This window comes from Salmo trutta, chromosome 19 (assembly GCF_901001165.1).
Source record: "Salmo trutta chromosome 19, fSalTru1.1, whole genome shotgun sequence".
In the NCBI taxonomy this organism is placed as follows: domain Eukaryota; kingdom Metazoa; phylum Chordata; class Actinopteri; order Salmoniformes; family Salmonidae; genus Salmo; species Salmo trutta.
In genome coordinates this window covers 33,344,445-33,366,543 of record NC_042975.1, presented here as the reverse complement: position 1 = coordinate 33,366,543, position 22,099 = coordinate 33,344,445, and the positions used below count along the sequence as shown (strand labels likewise).

General features: G+C 42.1%; 1 protein-coding gene across 3 annotated transcripts; it reads right to left on the bottom strand.

Moving 5' to 3' along the window:
• Window positions 1-1,364: 1,364 nt before the first annotated feature.
• On the bottom strand, window positions 1,365-21,718 carry tmprss2 (transmembrane serine protease 2). 3 transcript variants are annotated; one of them, XM_029700545.1, is made up of 14 exons: window positions 21,603-21,717; window positions 21,405-21,455; window positions 21,010-21,205; window positions 20,677-20,769; window positions 20,275-20,391; window positions 15,825-15,954; window positions 12,840-12,953; window positions 12,646-12,686; window positions 10,103-10,271; window positions 9,587-9,759; window positions 8,673-8,768; window positions 8,373-8,515; window positions 1,651-1,803; window positions 1,365-1,448 (listed from the first exon to the last, which is right to left on the bottom strand). In XM_029700545.1, exons 2-14 carry the CDS (start codon window positions 21,417-21,419, stop codon window positions 1,440-1,442), a joined length of 1,449 nt encoding a protein of 482 aa, XP_029556405.1. In that variant the 5' UTR covers window positions 21,420-21,455; window positions 21,603-21,717; the 3' UTR covers window positions 1,365-1,439. The 3 variants fall into 3 exon arrangements, with proteins under 3 accessions (XP_029556405.1, XP_029556406.1, XP_029556407.1); XM_029700546.1 differs by lacking the exon at window positions 20,677-20,769 and having other exon boundaries at window positions 21,603-21,718; XM_029700547.1 differs by lacking the exons at window positions 12,646-12,686; window positions 12,840-12,953; window positions 15,825-15,954 and having other exon boundaries at window positions 21,603-21,718.
• Between the last annotated feature and the right edge of the window lie 381 nt (window positions 21,719-22,099).

Genomic DNA, 22,099 nt, shown 5'->3' with positions numbered 1-22,099 from the left:
TCTATGTTAGTTTATTTCTATGTTCTGTCTAGTGATTTGTATTTCTATGTTTAGTTAATTGGTGTTGGGGCCTTCAGTTGGAGGCAGCTGTCTATCGTTGCCTCTGATTGAAGGTCCTATAATTAGGGGTGTGTTTGTATTGTGGTTTGTGGGTAGTTGTATTCTGTTTTGTGTTCTTCACCTGACAGAACCATTAGTGTCGTTTCTGTTAATTGTATACGTGTTTATTTTGTTTCTCCTTCTTATATATTAAAAAGAGAAGATGAGTATACACTTCCCTGTTGCGTCTTGGTCCTCCACACACTACACGCAGTCTCTTCTGAACAGTTGATATTGAGATGAGTCTGTTACTTGAACTGTGAAGCATTTATTTGGGCTGCAATCTGAGGTGCAGTTAACTCTAATGAATTTATCCTCTGCAGCAGAGGTAACTCTGGGTCTTCCTTTCCTGTGGCGGGCCTCATGAGAGCCAGGTTCATCATAGCGCTTGATGGTTTTTGCGACTGCACTTGAAGAAACTTTCAAAGTTCTTGAAATTTTCCGGATTGCCTGACCTTTATGTCTTAAAGTAATGATGGACTGTCATTTCTCTTTGCTCATTTGAGTTGTTCATGCCATAATATGGTATTTTACCAAATAGGGCTATCTTCTGTATACCATCCCTACCTTGTCACAACACAACTGTCTCAAAAACATTGAGAAGGAAAGAAATTCCACAAATTAACTTTTAACAAGGCACACCTGTTAATTGAAATGCATTCCAGGTGACATGAAGTTGGTTGAGAGAATGCCAAGAGTGTGCAAAGCTGTCATCAAGGCAAAGGGTGGCAATTTTTTTGGTTACTACGTGATTCCATATGTGTTATTTCATAGTTTTGATATGTTCACTATTATTCTACAATGTAGAAAACAGTAAAAATAAAGAAAAACCCTTGAATGAGTAGTGTCCAAACTTTTGACTCGTTCTGTATGTATTCATTATTTTCACCTGGGCAGCCTGTATTGAATGTGCAAGTGTACATGCATCGGTGTCTGACTCACTCTAACATATTTTTTTTTATTAAACATTATTTCATGTACATAAAAACGTAACACTTTATTTTTTGTCAATTAATACTTGATATTATCATACACAGGTTCATAACAATTAGAAAAGGTCCTGATCATGTAAAACAAAGGTATGACCAAAACATGGATTTATGTGTGTGCAAGTATGCAGCGTACAGTACTCCCTTTCAAAATGACAATTCCTGCATACTTTCCCTCAACATGATACAAATATCTTAATAAAAAAATGTTTAATGGATATTCCCTGAAATCTTAAATATAAGTCAACAGGCACCAACAAATATCTGAAAGCAGTGTACATGTATTCAAAAGCTTTATTTCAGACAGGAGAATTTGATAAGCGACAGGGTGCGTCTTCATCGGCATCTACATCAATTTTTCTGCAAGGAAATTCAAAATGTATAAAACATGTTTTAAAGTAATAATCTTAATTTTATTGGTCCTATATATGCTGCACTGATTGGTGACTCAATGACTTCTATATTTTTTTATGTAAAAAAAAATAAAGAAATGTATATATTCCCTTATCTTTTCTTACAATAATTCACTTTCTGTTATCATTGTCCTACTGTTAGTACCTACCTGCATTTGTTCATATATCCAGGGGAGGAAGTGGGTGACATTGCCGTAGATTCCTGGTTTGTTCCTCAGGGCACAACCTATACCCCAGCTAGTGTCCCCTACCAGCCACCATACTGAACCCTCCTTGGCCACCATTGGTCCTCCACTGTCCCCCTGCAAGACAAAAAAAGTTACCCGCCCCCCCTCCTATGTTAGCATTACCTAATGGGACCATAACATTAATACTGTGCATTCGGAAAATATAGTCAACTTCATCAGATTTGCCACCAATACTCCTCATAGGACACATCTCTATACTACTCTGTAAACTGGTCATCTCTGTATACCCGTCGCAAGACCCACTGGTTGATGTTTATTTATTAAACCCTCTTAGCGCTCATTCCCCCCTATCTGATATACCTACTGCAGCCCTCATCCTCCACATACAACATCCGTTCTGCCAGTCACATTCTGTTAACCTCTCTGGTTAACAGCCAGTTGAATCCCGTGGCGCGTTATTCAAATACCTTAGAAATGCTATTACTTCAATTTCTCAAACATATGACTATTTTACACCATTTTAAAGACAAGACTCTCGTTAATCTAACCACACTGTCCGATTTCAAAAAGGCTTTACAACGAAAGCAAAACATTAGATTATGTCAGCAGAGTACCCAGCCAGAAATAATCAGACACCCATTTTTCAAGCTAGCATATAATGTCACATAAACCCAAACCACAGCTAAATGCAGCACTAACCTTTGATGATCTTCATCAGATGACAATCTTAGGACATTATGTTATACAATACATGCATGTCTGTTCAATCAAGTTCATATTTATATCAAAAACCAGCTTTTTACATTAGCAGGTGACTAGCATGTGACTAGCATTCCCACCGAACACTTCCGGTGAATTTACTAAATTACTCACGATAAATGTTCACAAAAAACATAACAATTATTTTAAGAATTATAGATAGAGAACTCCTCTATGCACTCGATATGTCCGATTTTAAAATAGCTTTCGGTGAAAGCACATTTTGCAATATTCTAAGTAGATAGCCCGGCATCACAGGGCTAGCTATTTAGACACCCAGCAAGTTTAGCATTCACCAAAGTCAGATTTACTATAAGAAAAATGTTATTACCTTTGCTGTCTTCGTCAGAATGCACTCCCAGGACTTCTACTTCAATAACAAATGTTGGTTTGGTCCCAAATAATCCATAGTTATGTTCAAACAGCGGCGTTTTGTTCGTGAATTCAAGACACTATCCGAAGGGTAAATAAGGGTTACGAGCATGGCGCATTTCGTGACCAAAAAATTCTAAATATTCCATTACCGTACTTCGAAGCATGTCAACCGCTGTTAAAAATACATTTTTATGCCACTTTTCTCGAAAAAAAGCGATAATATTCCGACTGGCAAAGCCTGTTTACATTCAACGAGAGAAAAAGTAAAAGCGCTAGTGTGTTTCAGTATGGGCCTTGAATTACGTCATTCAGCTTTTTCCCGGGTTCTGAGAGCCTATGGGAGCCGTAGGAAGTGTCACGTTACAGCAAAGATCCTCAGTCTTCAATAAAAAGAGCCAAGATGAACAGCAACTTGTCAGACAGGCCACTTCCTGGTCAGAATCTTCTCAGGTTTTTGCCTGCCATATGAGTTCTGTTATACTCACAGACACCATTCAAACAGTTTTAGAAACTTTAGCGTGTTTTCTATGCAAAGCCACTAATTATATGCATATTCTAGTTACTGGGCAGGAGTAGTAACCAGATTAAATCGGGTACGTTTTTTATCCAGCCGTGTAAATACTGCCCCCTATCCCCAACAGGTTAAAGGTCCCCAAAGCACACACATCCCAGGGTCGCTCCTCTTTTCAGTTCACTGCAGCTAGCGACTGGAACGAACTGCAAAAAACACTCAAACACCACAGTTCTATCTCCATCTCTTCATTCAAAGACTCAAGTAAAGAAATAAAACAACAGAAAAAGACAGGTTATATACAGTAGCGAGGCTATAAAAGTAGCGAGGCTACATACAGACACCGGTTAGTCAGGCTGATTGAGGTAGTATGTACATGTAGATATGGTTAAAGTGACGATGCATATATGATGAACAGAGAGTAGCAGTAGCGTAAAAGAGTGGTTGGCGGGTGGTGGGTGGCGGGACACAATTCAGATAGCCCGGTTAGCCAATGTGCGGGAGCACTGGTTGGTCGCCCCAATTGAGGTAGTATGTACATGAATGTATAGTTAAAGTGACTATGCATATATGATAAACAGAGTAGCAACAGCGTAAAAAGAGGGGTTGGGGGGGGGGGGCACATAATGCAAATAGTCCGGGTAGCCATTTGATTACCTGTTCAGGAGTCTTATGGCTTGGGGGTAAAAACTGTTGAGAAGCCTTTTTGTCCTAGACTTGGCACTCCGGTACCACTTGCCATGCGGTAGTAGAGAGAACAGTCTATGACTGGGGTGGCTGGGGTCTTTGACAATTTTTAGGGCCTACCTCTGACACCGCTTGGTGTAGAGGGCCTGGATAGCAGGCAGCGTAGCCCCAGTGATGTACTGGGCCGTACGCACTACCCTCTATAGTGCCTTGCGGTCAGAGGCCCAGCAATTCCTGTACCAGGCAGTGATGCAACCAGTCAGGATGCTCTCGATGTTGCAGCTGTAGAACCTTTTGAGGATCTCAGGACCCATGCCAAATCTTTTCAGTCACCTGAGGGGGAATAGGCTTTGTCGTGCCCTCTTCACAACTGTCTTGGTGTGTTTGGACCATTCTAGTTTGTTGTTGATGTGGACACCAAGGAACTTGAAGCTCTCAACCTGCTCCACTACAGCTCCGTCGAAGAGAATGGGGGCGTGCTCGATCCGCCTTTTCCTGTAGTCCACAATCATCTCCTTAGTCTTGGTTACGTTGAGGGATAGGTTGTTATTCTGGCACCACCCGGCCAGGTCTCTGACCTCCTCCCTATAGGCTGTCTCGTCATTGTCGGTGATCAGGCCTACCACTGTTGTGTCGTCTGCAAACTTAATGATGGTGTTGGAGTCGTGCCTGGCCATGCAGTCGTGGGTGAATAGGGAGTACAGGAGAGGACTGAGCACGCACCCCTGGGGAGCTCCAGTGTTGAGGATCAGCATGGCAGATGTGTTGCTACCTACCCTCACCGCCTAGAGGCGGCCCGTCAGGAAGTCCAGCATCCAGTTGCAGAGGGAGGTGTTTAGTTCCAGGATCCTTAGCTTAGTGATGAGCTTTGAGGGTACTATGGTGTTGAACGCTGAGCTGTAGTTAGTGAATAGCATTCTCACATAAGTGTTCCTTTTGTCCAGGTGGGAAAGGGCAGTGTGGAGTGCAATAGAGATAGCATCATCTGTGGATCTGTTTGGGCGGTATGCAAATTGTAGTGGGTCTAGGGTTTCTGGGATAATGGTGTTGATGTGAGCCATTACCAACCTTTCAAAGCACTTCATGTCTATGGACTTGAGTGCTACGGATCTGTAGTCATTTAGGCAGGTTGCCTTTGTGTTCTTGGGCACAGGTGGTCTGCTTGAAACATGTTGGTATTACAGACTCAATCAGGGACATGTTGAAAATGTCATTGAAGACACCTGCCAGTTGGTCAGCACGTGCCCGGAGCACACGTCCTGGTAATCCGTCTGGCCCCGCAGCCTTGTGTATGTTGACCTGATTAAAGGTCTTACTCACGTCGGCTACAGAGAGCGTGTTCACACAGTTGTCCGGAACAGCTGATGCTCTCATGCATGCGTCAGTGTTGCTTGCCTCGAAGCGAGCATAGAAGTGATTTAGCTCTTCTGGTTGGCTCGTGTCAATGGGCAGCCCTTGGCTGTGTTTCCCTTTGTAGTCTGTAATAGTTTGCAAGCCCTGCCACATAAGACAAGCGTCGGAGCCGGTGTAGTATGATTCAATCTTAGCCCTGTATTGATGCTTTGCCTGTTTCCGGGTTAGTGTCCCGCACCTTGAAAGTGGCAGCTCTACCCTTTAGCTCAGTGCGAATATTGCCTGTAATCCATGGCTTCTGGTTGGGGTATGTACGTACAGTCACTATGGGGACGACGTCCTCGATGCACTTATTGATAAAGCTAGTGACTGATGTGGTGTACTCCTCAATGCCATCGGAAGAATCCCAGAACATGTTCCAGTCTGTGACAGCAAAACAGTCCTGTAGTTTAGCATCTGCTTCATCTGACCACTTTTTTATAGACCGAGTCACTGGTGCTTCCTGCTTTAATTTTTGCTTGTAAGCAGGAATCAGGAGGATAGAGTTGTGGTCGGATTTACCAAATGGAGGGCGAGGGAGAGCTTTCTACGCGTCTCTGTGTGTGGAGTACAGGTGATCTAGAATTTTTTCCCTCTAGTTGCACATTTAACATGTTGATAGAAATTTGGTTTCATGTTTGCTTATTTCCTTATACAGCTGACTGAGTGCAGTCTTAGTGCCAGCATCTGTCTGTGGTGGTAAATAAACAGCCACGAAAAGTATAGCTGAAAACTCTCTAGGCAAGGTCTTTTTTGCCGTAAGATACGGTTGCAGAAAAATTTTGTACAAAATAAGTTACAAATAACGCGAAAAAAATTTGCATAATAGCACAATTGGTTGGGCGCCCGTAAAACTGCTGCCATTTCTTCCAACGCCATTTTACATATCATTGTATATAAAAATGCTTTCTTAACTGACTTGCCTTGTTGAATAAAAGGTTAAATAAATAAATTCAAAATAAAATAAAAGTATTCAGACCACTTCACTTTTCCCACATTTTGTTACATTACAGCCTTATTCTAAAATGTATATCAAAAAATCCTCATCAATCTACACACAATACCCCATAATGACAAAGCGAAAACAGGTTTTTAGAAATTTCAGTAAATGTATTAAATATTAAAACCTTATTTACATAAGTATTATTTACATAAGACCCTTTAAAATGAGACTCCTGTTTCCATTGATCATCCTTAAGATGTTTCTACAACTTGATTGGAGTCCACCTGTGGTAAATTCAATTGATTTGACATGATTTGGAAAGGCAAACACCTTTCTATATAAGGTGCCACAGTTGACAGTGCATGTCAGAGCAAAAACCAAGCCATGAGGTCGAAGGAATTGTCCGTAGAGCTCCGAGACAGGATTGTGTCGAGGCACAGATCTGGGGAAGGGTACCAAAACATTTCAGCAGCATTGAAGGTCCCCAAGAACACAGTGGCCTCCATCATGCTTAAATGGAAGAAGACTCTTCCTAGAGCTGGCTGCCCTGCCAAACTGAGCAATCGGGGGAGAAGGGCCTTGGTCAGGGCGGTGACCAAGAACCCAATGGTCACTCTGACAGAGCTCCAGAGTACCTCTGTGGAGATTGGAAAACCTTCCAGAAGGACAACCATCTCTGCAGCACTCCACCAAATCAGGCTTTCATGGTAGTGGCCAGACGGAAGCCACTCCTCAGGAAAAGGCACATAACATCCTGCTTGGAATTTGCCAAAAAAGTACTTAAAGGACCTAATGGCCTGAATGCCAAGTGTCACACCTGGAGGAAACCTGACACCATCTGTACGGTGAAGCATGGTGGTGGCAGCATCATGCTGTGGGGATGTTTTTCAGCGGTAGGGACTGGAGAGACCTGAAAATAGCTGTGCAGCGACGCTACCCATCCTACCTTACAGAGCTTGAAAGGATCTGCTCAAATAGAGATTGGCCAAGCTTGTAGTGTCATACCCAAGAAGACTCGGGGCTGTAATCGCTGCCAATGGTGCTTCAGCAAAGTACTGAGTAAACGGTATGAAAACATTTGTAAATTTGATTATACATTTTTTTTATATATACATTTGCTAAAATATCTAAAAACCAGTTTTTTCTATCTCATTATGGGGTATTGTGTGTTGATTGATGAGGGGAAAAAACAATTGAATTAATTTTAGAATAAGGCTGTAACGTAACAAAATGTTGCAAAAGTGAAGGGGTCTGAATACTTTCCGATTGCACTGTACATGAGTATACTTCACTATACCACCACCCGCTTCATCATAATGTTACACAGTGTTGCTTCCATCCCTCTCCCCACCCGGGCTCGAACCAGGGACCCTCTGCACACATCAACAATTGACACCCTAGAAGCATCGTTACCTATCGCTCCACAAATCTGTGGCCCTTGCAGAGCAAGGGAAACAACTACTTCAAGGTCTCAGAGCAAGTGACGTCACCATTTGAAACACTATTAGCGCGCACGCCGCTAACTAGCTAGCCATTTCACACCGGTTACACTCACCCCCCTTTTGACCTCTTCCTTTTCCGCAGCAACAGCATCAATGTAATGGCTTTGCTTCTGTCCCTCTCCTCACCCCTACCTGGGCTCGAACCAGGGACCCTCTGCACACATCAACAACTGACACCCTAGAAGCATAGTTACCTATCACTCCACAAAAGCTGCTGCCCTTGCAGAGCAAGGGAAACAACTACTTCAAGGTCTCAGAGCAAGTGACATCACCGAATGAAACGCTATTAGCGCGCACCCCACTAACTAGCTAGCCATTTCACACCGGTTACAATAACACAATCAGAAAACAACTAATCCAACAAAACATTGTACTATTCGATCAAATAATAAAGAATACATGCAGCAAGTAAAAGTAAAAAACCCTAAAACCACAAAGTCTTCCCCTGAATAAAGATTAGATAGCCTACAGTATGTGCTGCACATATGTGTGTGGTTCTATGTGTGAATCTGACCTGACATGAGTCCACTCCTCCTGCCAGTGTCCCAGCACAGATCATAGAGGCGGTTACAAGTCCATTATACACCAACGATGCATTACATGTCTCTCTGCTGTACATGGTGATCTGGGCCTGACGCAGGTATCCCGACGATGACCCTGGAGCCATCAAAATGATTATCAATCATAAGTCAATCATATGGCTTCATTACAGCACATTTATTTAAATCTTGAAAAGATCAATCACTTTTAGTCATAAAACCTCTGACTTTATTACTTGTGTTTAATAATGGTCCTGTAATAAGAGTTGTCTTACCACCACTCCTAATGGACCCCCATCCAGAGATCCAGGCTTCTCGCTGGGGAGTCAGGTTCACACCGACATTGGGCAGACAGACTGGTCTCACCGTATCTGCAACATAACACCATAGTTGGCACTCAGAAGGTGTCTATACCAGGCGGTGTCATAGGAAGGCCCTATAAATTGTCAGACTCCAGCCACCCAAGTCGTAGACTGTTCTCTTTTCTACCGCATGGCAGGTGGTACCGATGCACCAAGTCTGGAACCAACAGGGACTCTGAAGAGCTTCTACCCCCAAACCATAAGACTGCTACATATTGAGTTAAAGAGTTAACCAATAGCTACCCAGACTCTCTGCATTGACCCTTTTTGCACTAACTCTTTTGACACATCACATACACTGCTGTAACTATCTATAATCTATCCCATTGCCTAGTCACTTTATCCTTACCTACAGTATATGTACATATCTACCTCAAACGCCTACACATCGACTCGGTACCGGTACCCTGTGTACATAGCCAAGTTATCGTTACTCACTGTGTATTTATTCCTTGTGTTTTTATTTTTCAATTATTTCTCTTTTTTTTCCTTTGCATTGTTGGGAAGGGCCTGTAAGTAAGCATTTCACTGTTAGTCTACACCTGTTGTTTACAAATACGATTTGATATGATTTGCATATCAACTGTGAATCTGACTTAAGACTGGCTTGGAGTGTTGTACGATTCTAATATGACTTCCAAAACATGAACATATTAAAAAAGCAATATTAACTGTGTTAGGATTCCTTCACAAAAATGAAAAGGTAGAATGCAACTTTACTATCCATTTGTGACAATGCACATGATACTCTTCTTTTTCCAAACCCTAAAAGGGATTTTCTATTGGATCATGCTTTTTCAAATGTCTGAAATGGAACACGGACTTACTTGACATAGTGAGGGGTGTGCTGAGTTTCATAAGAGCGATGTCATTATCACTAGTCTGCTTGTCGTACTTTTCATGAGAGATGATGTGTCCCACTGAATTCCCAGCGGCCAAATCCATCTGGGTCAAGGCCAGATAGCCAGCATACACCGTCCACTGACTGGGCCCTGATAGCCTACCATACACAATGAGAGAGAAAACAGACAACCGTATGTCCTCAGGTGATCTCTGCTTTTTCCATGGTTGTCATGCTGCCACCACACAATCATGCTCTAGTATAGTGTTGTTTTATTCACAAGGATGCTTTGAATAGTTTTATGGTTTTTCTTTTTTCATTATATTGTAACATTTTGAGGAGTACTGCAACATTTTGAGGAGTACCATCCTCCTCTGCTTCATTGCCCAAGACTCCTCTGAGAGGAACAGATGATGTTTGATGTGAAACCTATGCTTTTAAAATTGAAATGGCTAATTAAACATGTTTTTATTCCCTTTAAATACGTTGCAGTTAAACTCACGTTTCTACGCAGTGGGCGGCAGTGAGGATCCACTCAGGGCTGATGATGGAGCCTCCACACAGGTGCTGGCCCCTGGCGTGCAGACTGACCTGCCATGGCCAGGCCCCGCTCACTGCTATGTCCCCCCCTACGATTCGGCTCCAAGGAGCTGCTATACTGACACCACAGTCTGGAAGCAAGACAACAACCAACAGAGAAACATTACAGAATGCAATCCAACACACTCATTTCAAAGACTAACTTTGTAGGGCAAAGAGAGCTGCATGGCCAGTCTGGCTCAAGATGAACACAACAGGGTTTACTTCTGTGGTGAATAAAGTGGCTATGTATTATATAGAAACGATATAGCATCCCTATGTTTCCATAGCCAACCCCAAAGTCTGGTGGAGGCTCCTCAGAGGAGGACCATCCCCTTCAGTGAATTTCATAAATTGTTTAATTGTAAAACATTTAAAAATGTATCCTTTTTAGATAAAACTACACTAAATATAATCATGTCACCAAATAACTGATTAAAACACACTATTTTTCAAATAAGGTCTACAGTAGCCTCAACAGCACTCTGTAGGGTAGCACCATCTCCTCTGGGTACATTGACTTCAGTACAAAACCTAGGAGGCTCATTGTTCTCACCCCCCTTCCATAGACTTATACAGCAATTATGACAACTTCTGGAGGATGTCCGCCAGCCTATCAGAGCTCTTGCAGCATGAACTGATATGTTGTCCCCCAATCAAAGGATCAGATAATTAATCTAGTACTGAAAGCAATAGCTATAACTAGCACTGCAGTGTATAAAATGTGGTGAGTAGTTGACTCAAAGAGAGATAAGACAATAGTTTAATAGTTTAACAAATTAATTTCTTCCAAAATGAAGGAGAAGCAAGAGAGAAATAGAGAGAGAGAGATATGTTCAGTTTCACTTACTTAGCTAGTAAATGCAGCTAACTAGCTCAAACAGAGGTATGCTATGTTAGCTAGCTGGTTATGACTTTCCAACACAAAACTAGAACACTTCCAAGTCAAGGTAAGCTTTTGGTATTACTAATTTATTGCCACCGGGGCCCGCCGGTGTAACTACTTACTGACTGTACACTGTAATGTTACTGCATGATTGTAGCGGGTTTACTAACGCGTTAGTTCTATTAGCTATGCTGATTATGATGTTACTTTAGCTAATATGGTGACAACAATTTAGGCCGTGTGTAGCGGTTTGGCTTGGATTTTTTTTTTGCCTGGTCACATACAGCTGATGTGTTTCGCATTGAAGTCCACACGCGAAGGGAAGTGGTGAGAGAAGGAGATGGCCAGGAGGAGATAGGACATGGCTGCCATGAAAGTGAACTGTGTTTACATGTGATCAGGGGTGTGTTCATTCCGGCAATTCTGTTGAAAAACGTTTCTTAAACGGAAGCAAATGGAACAAAATGGGGATAAACATACCTGAATTAGACCAATAGAAACTCTCGTTTGCAACTGTTGGACTAATGATTACACCCTATATCAGATAGATGCAAGCAAGAGTCCATATGTCACTGTCTGTCACCTCAAATTTGTGTGCACCTACGTTGTAAACTTTCATTCATAGGCTAGATTGTAGCAACCTCATGATGGGTATAGGGAAAATTTGAGTATCATGTAGTAGCCTAAACCTATCACTGAATCATCACTGAATGACATTGAACTGAGTGAATGGAATATGAATGAGTCATTTGATATGCTGTAATAGAAATAAGGCCTTGCTCATGAAAAAAACATTGTCCTCCCTCATCTTAAACGGCATTGACCGCCATTGCCAACGTCCCTAGTCAAGATGTAGATCACAGTAGTAAACCAGTCTAAACAAGGTCCCGTGTGGCTCAGTTGGTAGAGCACGGTGCTTGCAACGCCAAGTTTGTGGGTTTGATTCCCACGAGGGGAAAATTATGAAAATGTTTGCACTCACTACTGTAAGTCACTCTGGAGAGTCTGCTTAATGATGATGAGTTCTAAACTTGAAATATTGTAAATGATCAGGTGTCCTATTGAAATATTGAGTGCCATAGTCTAGTTTGTACACCAGAAGTTAATGGTTATCTGTAGGGGGAATGTTTTGAGTTAAGGAAGGGAAATCATGTAGCAGGCACTGATAAGGGTGGAGAGATGTGGTTTAGTGAGGAAGGGGGTTGAGGTCAGGAAACATTAAGAGAGAAGGAACCGTTTATGGCACGCATCACTTAATTTCCTGCCCAGCAATAAAGATGGAAGGTTTAGAGAGAAGGAGGATGTCACCCAAATTGGGGTATATATACTACCACTAGTGGAACCATGTCTTTGTCTTATGCAGCTGTATGACCCAATGGATGAATAAACTTGGTTAAAGCTTTGCTAATCGTCCGTGAGTTTTACTAGGTACAGTTAGAAAAGGAACGATGACAAATGTAAATGTAACAGTGATCATGTGACTTGAGATTTGTTCCCCTGAATGTATTTCTATAATCTCTAACCTGAAGGTAATCTGAGCCTGTACTGAGAATTAGTGGAAGGGTAAAGTAATGGCTTACCAATACACTGCAGGGAGACTGCTTGTGCTGAGCAGTAGGGACTGCAGGCAGAAGTGACATCACAAAAGTTTATGGAAGCAATTTTGTACTTGAATTCCATTTTGTATGTATTGTTCACCACTCAAAAAAAATATGAATAGACAACATTTAGTTTCTTTTGATAGAATAAGAGAGTGCATTCATGTTAAACTCACCTTCTAGTTAACTGCCTCTGTAGAAGGGATTGGGGGTCAAAACTAGACAGCTTCAAATAGCCCTCAGAAGCCAAGGAGCCTGGGTTTCTTTGTGAGGAGCGAACATAGGATCCACTTGGAAGCAGAGATAGACCTGGTCAGTACATGCCCTATAAAAAGCCCTTATGTTATGCACATTATATGTACGGTACAGAGTATACCAAATCAAATCGTATTGGTCACCTACACATATTTAGCAGATGTTATTGCGGGTGTAGCGAAATGCTTGTGTTCCTAGCTCCAACAGTACAGTACAGTCGTGGCCAAAAGTTTTGAGAATGACAAAAATGTTAATTTTCACAAAGTCTGCTGCCTCAGTTTGTATGATGGCAATTTGCATATACTCCAGAATGTTATGAAGAGTGATCAGATGAATTGCAATTAATTGCAAAGTCCCTCTTTGGCATGCAAATGAACTGAATCCCCAAAAAACATTTCCACTGCATTTCAGCCCTGCCACAAAAGGACCAGCAGAATAACAGACTGGAAGCTTCGAAAGGAGGGTGGTGCTTGGAATCATTGTTCTTCCTCTGTCATCCATGGTTACCTGCAAGGAAACACGTGCCGTCATCATTGCTTTGCACAAAAAGGGCTTCACAGGCAAGGATATTGCTGCCAGTAAGATTGCACCTAAATCAACCATTTATCGGATCATCAAGAACTTCAAGAAGAGTGATTAAATTGCTGTGAAGAAGGCTTCTGGGCGCCCAAGAAAGTCCAACAAGCGCCAGGACCGTCTCCTAAAGTTGATTCAGCTGCGGGATCGGGGCACCACCAGTACAGAGCTTGCTCAGGAATGGCAGCAGGCAGGTGTGAGTGCATCTGCATGCACAGTGAGGCGAAGACTTTTGGAGGATGGCCTGGTGTCAAGAAGGGCAGCAAAGAAGCCACTTCTCTCCAGGAAAAACATCAGGGACAGACTGATATTCTGCAAAAGGTACAGAGATTGGACTACTGAGGACTGGGGTAAAGTCATTTTCTCTGATGAATCCCCTTTCCGATTGTTTGGGGCATCCGGAAAAAAGCTTGTCCGGAGAAGACAAGGTGAGCGCTACCATCAGTCCTGTGTCATGCCAACAGTAAAGCATCCTGAGACCATTCATGTGTGGGGTTGCTTCTCAGCCAAGGGAGTGAGCTCACTCACAATTTTGCCTAAGAAAACAGCCATGAACACATCCTCCGAGAGCAACTTCTCCCAACCATCCAGGAACAGTTTGGTGACGAACAATGCCTTTTCCAGCATGATGGAGCCCCTTGCCATAAGGCAAGAGTGATAAGAGTGGCTCGGGGAACAAAACATCGATATTTTGGGTCCATGACTAGGAAACTCCTCAGACCTTAATCCCATTGAGAACTTGTGGTCAATCTTCAAGAGGCGGGTGGACAAACAAAAACCCACAAATTCTGACAAACTGCAAGTATTGATTATGCAAGAATGGGCTGCCATCAGTCAGGATGTAGGCCAGAAGTTAATTGACAGCATGCCAGAGCAGATTGCAGAGGTCTTGAAAAAGAAGGGTCAACACTGCAAATATTGACTCTTTGCATCAACTTCATTTAATTGTCAATAAAAGCCTTTGACACTTATGAAATGCTTGTAATTATACTTCATTATTCCATAGTAATATCTGACAAAAATATCTAAAGACACTGAGGCAGCAGACTTTGTGAACATTTATATTTGTGTCATTCTCAAAACTTTTGGCCATGACTGTAGTATCTAACAATACACAACAATACACACAAATCTAAAAGAATGGAGTTAAGAAATACATAAATACTAGGACGAGCAATGTCAGTGGAATTGAGTAAAATACAGTAGAATAGAATGCATTATATACATATGACACGAATAAAGCAGTATGTAAACATTATTAAAGTGACCAGTGATTCCTTGTCTATGTATATAGGGTAGTAGCCTCAAGGTGCAGGATTGAGTAACAAGGTTGTAGCTGGCTAGTGATGGCTAGTTAACAGTCTGATGGCCTTGAGATAGGGGTTGTTTTCCAGTCTCTCTGTCCCAGCTTTGATGCACCTGTACTGACCTCGCCTTCTAGATGATAGCGACGTGAACAGGCCGTGGCTCGGTTGGTGGATTTCCTTGATGATCTTTTTGGCCTTCCTGTGACATCGGGTGCTGTAGGTGTCCTAGAGAGCAAACCGCACCACCCTCTGGAGAGCCCTGCGGTTTCGGGCGGTGCAGTTGCCATACCAGGCAGTGATACAGCCGGACAGAATGCTCTCAATTGTGCATCTGTAAAAGTTTGTTAGGGTCTTACGAGCCAAGCCAAATTTCTTCAGCCTCCTGAGTTTGAAGAGGCACTGTTGCTGGGTTCAGACCCAGGGCCCCGAGTTTAACGATGAGCTTGGAGGGTACTATGGGGTTGAAGGCTGAGCTATAGTCAATGAACAGCATTTTTAAAGATGTATTCCTCTTGTCCAGATGGGATAGGGCAGTGTGCATTGTGATGGCATCGTCTGTGGATCTATTGGGGGTGGTAAGCAAATTGAAGTGGGTCTAGGGTGTCAGGTAAGGTAGAAGTAATATGACCCTTAACTAGCCTTTCAAAGCACTTCATGAGGACAGAAGTGAGTGCTACGGGGCGATGTAGCTGGTTTTCCCTTTGTAATCTGTGATTGTCTGTAGACCCTGCCACATACGTCTTGTGTCTGAGCTGTTGAATTACGACTCCACTTTGTCTCTGTACTGATGTTTTGCCTGTTTGATTGCCTTATGGAAGGAATAACTACACTGTTTGTATTCGGCCATATTTCCAGTCACCTTACCATGGATAAATGCGGTGGTTTGCACTTTCAGTTTTGGGCGAACACTGTCATCTATCCACGGTTTCTGGTTTGGGTAGGTTTTAATAGTCACAGTGGGAACTGTGATTACAGTTGATACTCTATGACACGTATGTGATCATATTTTTCATGGTGACCCACCTGCTGTATCCCATCTTTTTACAGGTGGCCCTGCCAAAGTTGTCATTCCAGTCATCAGCACACACTGGCTTCCACGTCTGACTGTCTGATGAGTAACTTTGCAGCACAGAACCCGACCCATAGAGGCGCACTGGTTGAAGAAAGTAGATATTGCAATTGATTGACGAATAGTGTTCAAATTGGGTGGGATGGGGTGTGGGCACAAATCATATAAAAAATCTGACTTGTAGATGAAGAAATGAGTGAACAACCCCCATATCTACATGAATTCTAACAGAGTGTTCCTAGACACAGCATCAAATCAAATTTAAGCACAATTCTTTCAAAAAAATGCATTTCAAGGTGCTTAACCCTCATTCTACCAACTGGGGTAGTTTTTGACTCCAGACAAAAACACCCAATTCCGCCTACAGTCATTTGATAGAAAGGACCTTTATTTGAATCTAGGTTTCTCTGGAGACATAATAACAAGTTATCCATACCACCAGAGGGTGGAGGGGGTCTGTATCAGTGATTCTGTCCAGATAGACAGATCCTCTTTCGAGATATAGCTCCCCAGGTGCTCTCCTAAGATTGTACTTTTCTGTACCATGTATCATACGACTGTGTACAAGACCAAAATTACCTTATGTTTGTGAATACAAAAATCTTCCAATAGTATACAAAGTCTGCCAATAGTATAAATACTTAACAGAACTGCAATACAGAACTCCAATAGGCTCTGAATCTACATAGAGAGCTGTGTTGGTGTGTATTCTACAAAAAGTAATTATTCTAGGGCAAACGATAAAAAAATATACACTGCTCAAAAAAATAAAGGGAACACTTAAACAACACAATGTAACTCCAAGTCAATCACACTTCTGTGAAATCAAACTGTCCACTTAGGAAGCAACACTGATTGACAATAAATTCCACATGCTGTTGTGCAAATGGAATAGACAACAGGTGGAAATTATAGGCAATTAGCAAGACACCCCCAATAAAGGAGTGGTTCTGCAAGTGGGGACCACAGACCACTTCTCAGTTCCTATGCTTCCTGGCTGATGTTTTGGTCACTTTTGAATGCTGGCGGTGCTTTCACTCTAGTGGTAGCATGAGACGGAGCCTACAACCCACACAAGTGGCTCAGGTAGTGCAGCTCATCCAGGATGGCACATCAATGCGAGCTGTGGCAAGAAGGTTTGCTGTGTCTGTCAGCGTAGTGTCCAGAGCATGGAGGCGCTACCAGGAGACAGGCCAGTACATCAGGAGACGTGGAGGCCGTAGGAGGGCAACAACCCAGCAGCAGGACCGCTACCTCCGCCTTTGTGCAAGGAGGAGCAGGAGAAGCACTGCCAGAGCCCTGCAAAATGACCTCCAGCAGGCCACAAATGTGCATGTGTCTGCTCAAACGGTCAGAAACAGACTCCATGAGGGTGGTATGAGGGTCCGATGTCCACAGGTGGGGGTTGTGCTTACAGCCCAACACCGTGCAGGACGTTTGGCATTTGCCAGAGAACACCAAGATTGGCAAATTCCCTGTGCTCTTCACAGATGAAAGCAGGTTCACACTGAGCACGTGACAGACGTGACAGAGTCTGGAGACGCCGTGGAGAACGTTCTGCTGCCTGCAACATCCTCCAGCATGACCGGTTTGGCGGTGGGTCAGTCATGGTGTGGGGTGGCATTTCTTTGGGGGGCCGCACAGCCCTCCATGTGCTCGCCAGAGGTAGCCTGACTGCCATTAGGTACCGAGATGAGATCCTCAGACCCCTTGTGAGACCATATGCTGGGGCGGTTGGCCCTGGGTTCCTCCTAATGCAAGACAATGCTAGACCTCATGTGGCTGGAGTGTGTCAGCAGTTCCTGCAAGAGGAAGGCATTGATGCTATGGACTGGCCCGCCCGTTCCCCAGACCTGAATCCAATTGAGCACATCTGGGACGTCATGTCTCGCTCCATCCACCAATGCCACGTTGCACCACAGACTGTCCAGGAGTTGGCGGATGCTTTAGTCCAGGTCTGGGAGGAGATCCCTCAGGAGACCATCCGCCACCTCATCAGGAGCATGCCCAGGCGTTGTAGGGAGGTCATAAAGGCACGTGGAGGCCACACACACTACTGAGCCTCATTTTGACTTGTTTTAATGACATTACATCAAAGTTGGATCAGCCTGTAGTGTGGTTTTCCACTTTAATTTTGAGTGTGACTCCAAATCCAGACCTCCATGGGTTGATAAATTGGATTTCCATTGATTATTTTTGTGTGATTTTGTTGTCAGCACATTCAACTATGTAAAGAAAAAAGTATTTAATAAGATTATTTCTTTCATTCAGATCTAGGATGTGTTGTTTAAGTGTTCCCTTTATTTTTTTGAGCAGTATATATATATTTGAATCCAGGTTTCTCTGGAGACATAATATTAACAGGACAAGTACATTAGAGTGTCTAGTTTGAGAAACAGATGCCTCACAAGTCCTCAACTGGCAGCTTCATTAAATAGTACCCACAAAACATCAGTCTCAACGTAAACGGTGAAGAGGCGACTCCGGGATGCTGGCATTCTAGGCAGAGTTGCAAAGAAAAAGCCATATCTCTGTCTAGTGTCTGTGCTCTTTTGCCCATCTTAATCTTTTCTTTTTATTGGCCAGTCTGAGATGTGGCTTTTTTTTTCAACTCTGGCTAGAAGGCCAGCATCCCGGAGTTGCCTCTTCACTGTTGACGTTGATACTGGTGTTTTGCAGGTACTATTTAATGAAGTTGCCAGTTGAGGACTTGTGAGGCGTCTGTTTCTCAAACTAGACACTCTAATGTACTTTTCCTCTTGCTCAGTTGTGCACCGGTGCCTCCCACTCCTCTTTCTATTCTGGTTAGAGCCAGTTTGCACTGTGAAGGGAGTAGTACACAGCGTTGTACGAGATCTTCAGTTTCTTGGCAATTTCTCACATGGAATAGCCTTCATTTCTCAGAACGAATAGACTGACGAGTTTCAGAAGAAAGGTCTTTGATTCTGGCCATTTTGAGCCTGTAATCGAACCCACAAATGCTAATGCTCCAGATACTCAACTAAAGAAGGCTAGTTTTAATGCTTCTTTAATCAGAACAACAGTTTCAAGCTGTGGTAACATAATTACAAAATGATTTTCTTATGCTCAATTAGCCTTTTAAAATGCTAATCCTGGATTAGCTAACACAACGTGCCATTGGAACACAGGAGTGATGGTTGCTAATAATGGGCCTCTGTACGCCTATGTAGATATTTTATTAAAAATCAGCTGTTTCCAGCTACAATAGTCATTTACAACATTAACAATGTCTACACTGTATTTCTGATCAATTTGATGTTATTTTAATAAACCTAAAAATTATATTTTCTTTCAAAAACAAGGACATTTCTACGTGACTCCAAACTTTTGAACGGTAGTATATATATATATATATATATATATATATGTGGAAAATGTTATATAAATACCATAATTCCTATAATTTCCTCCAATAATCTATAAGTGCAACGTGTTATGGTATTTGGGTTGCTATAACATTTGGTTTGAAGTGACATTTAGGATTTGAGCATGCTTTTCGGATCCTGCCTTAGGCCCTACCACTCCCATTGTTTCACTATGCTAATCCAGGCTGTGGGGTCAGTAAATAAAGAACCATATTTTTGGTCATTGTCTCTCAGGATCAATGGATGACTCACTTTTTGTCAATAATATTAAGTACATATCTAATTTTAATTATTTTTTACCACATAAATGTGACATGAATATTTACTTCAAAATTCTAAAAACGAAATGATACTACAATCAAATGATGGCAAATCAGCTCTTTGGTACTAATAAGAATTGTACTTATTTAATGGGAACATTTATATTTTTGTTTCATAGAATATGTAAATTAACTTTCATTTTGCTAAAATATCAGTCTGTTTTATTTATTTCTTATTTCAGATATCATTATTTACATGTCTAATTATGTTTTAATAATTATTAAGTTGATATTTTGCTTTGATTGTTGCTTTTTCCAATAGTTTGTTCTTGGGGTCAAAATGACCCCAGTTGGTAATCCATGTATGTAAAATATGTTGGTAGTATGAGGGTTAACAAATAAAACAATAAAAGGTGAGAAAGATTAAAAACAACTAGCTTCTATGCAAATATAAAATCAAGACAAACATTAATAAAAATGTGGAATTAAGAGAGAAATGAAACCCACAACCCTGGCGTTGCAAGCACCATGCTCTACCAACTGAGCCACACAGGACCGTGTTTAGACTGGTTTACTACTGTGATCTACATCTTGACTCATGACTTTGGGGTTGGCTATGGAGGAATAGAGATTCTATATATAGTTACTATCAAATTGAGAACCAAAATTTGGAACAACTAAAAGAACAATGCCTTAAGATCTGAGGGATCAACAGTCTACTGTAATGATAAACCAAAAATGATTGAGTGGAGACTTACGGCACTGTGTCTCGTCCTCTCCTCCTGGACAGTCTGTGATGCCATCACACCACTTGGATGCACTCAGATACACACCTCCCTGCCTACAGGACCTCCCCAACACACCCTGGTTGGACACTGGAGACACACACACACACACACACACACACACACACACACACACACACACGAGACCATGACTATAAGGTTACACTTGCAAGTCCTTTTAAATTACTGAATAAGAACTACATGGTAATTTTCCTTAGCCTCTAGATACAATGTCAACTAGTCTTTTTCCACTGTGTAGCAAGCAGTGGCATAGAAAGCATAAATCATGTCAACATTATTAATATTAATGTCAGCTTATGTCAAGCATCAATTAAGAAACAGTTACTGTATGAGGATTCTGTGTACTGTACGTACAGAAATACCAAACCAACGCTCCTGTTGCCCCAAGGAAAACTAAGACATTGAGGATAGAGGCCACAATACATTTACAGTGACTTTTCTTCACCACTGAAAGAGAGCAGAAACAAAATAACACTCAAAATACAAACAATAACACTTTTTGCTCTACTTTTCACCATGAAAGGACTCTCAACCCTAGATATTCACATAGAATTTGACCATTGGCCCCTCTTAACATCTGTGTGTCACCCTGGAAGCATGAAATCATGGCAAGGCTTGTTTTGCATTTAAGTGTGGCATCTGATGTTAATCAACAGAGGAATATCAGTAGAAAGGTAAATACTGTACCTTTTTGTTCTGGGACTGGGCGTGGTAGTCCAGGGGTGACCGTGTGGTGGGTATTGATGGTCTTGGGAGCATACTGGGGGGCGTACTGAGGACAAATAGAGGGGGGGACATTGTGCATCCTTGGGGCAGAGGCGTATGGAGGGGGTCTTCCCTCCCCTTGTTGAAACCCATGGTTCACATACTGGGGACCTGGTGTCTGGAGAAAGCGGAGAGAAGGATAATGGTCTTCCATTTAACTACAATGATGGAAATCCATGGTATGATGAACATACACATTACACCAGTAGTGTAATTACCACAAAACATCAATGACTGGTATGAACAATGCACGTGGCTGCCCATTTCCCATAGGCAAAACAAACCAAATCAAATCAGAGATATACAACTGAAGTTACCTGGTTATTGTTCATGTCGGCACCACTTTCAGTGTACTGATAAGATCAAATCTGGAAAAGTTTAAAGTAACTTCTAAAAACATTTTAGCCACAGTATAACATTTATTAACAAAAAAGTTATACAAATGTACAGCAAAGCCTTGTATAACAGTTTTTTTTGACAGCAGATTCATTTCAGGTACTGTTTTCCAGACTTACCTTGGATTAGTTCAACTGTTGCTTTCGAACACTGATTCAGCGTCCTTTCTTTTTTCTCTCCGTCCCTCTAACTCAGTCCATTTCTCCCTTTGGTCCAGGGTAATGAACAGCCATGACCACACCTTAGCTTGTGCGCACAGCATGATTTGTAGGGCGGTTCAATTATTAAGCTGTAACACTAACATAAATAACATTGCGATTTCCTGGTCCAGACCTAGACTGAATACTGCACCTTCTCATCAATGACTTAAAATACTAATCTACACTATACTGCATTTGCACTATGTACAACACTGTATATGCACTGTATATATTTGCCATGGCAACATCCCTCCCTCTGCTTATAGATATGCCCTCTGTATATTCCCAATGCAATCAGCCTATACTCTAGAGTTTTATGGTTACTGTTCTGATATTGTATATTCTGTATGATATCTATGTGATGTCTATGTATCCTGTATATATCCTTATATATTGTCCATTGCTGGCAGCATCTT

Coding starts and splice junctions, on each gene's coding strand:
- tmprss2 (XM_029700545.1), bottom strand. Junction 20,392..20,676: donor AGCGTTGGTTTGGTATTTCT/GTACGTACAGTA, acceptor GTGTGTCTCCAG/TGTCCAACCAGGGTGTGTTG. Junction 10,272..12,645: donor AGTCTCCCTGCAGTGTATTG/GTAAGCCATTAC, acceptor TCTTGCTTCCAG/ACTGTGGTGTCAGTATAGCA.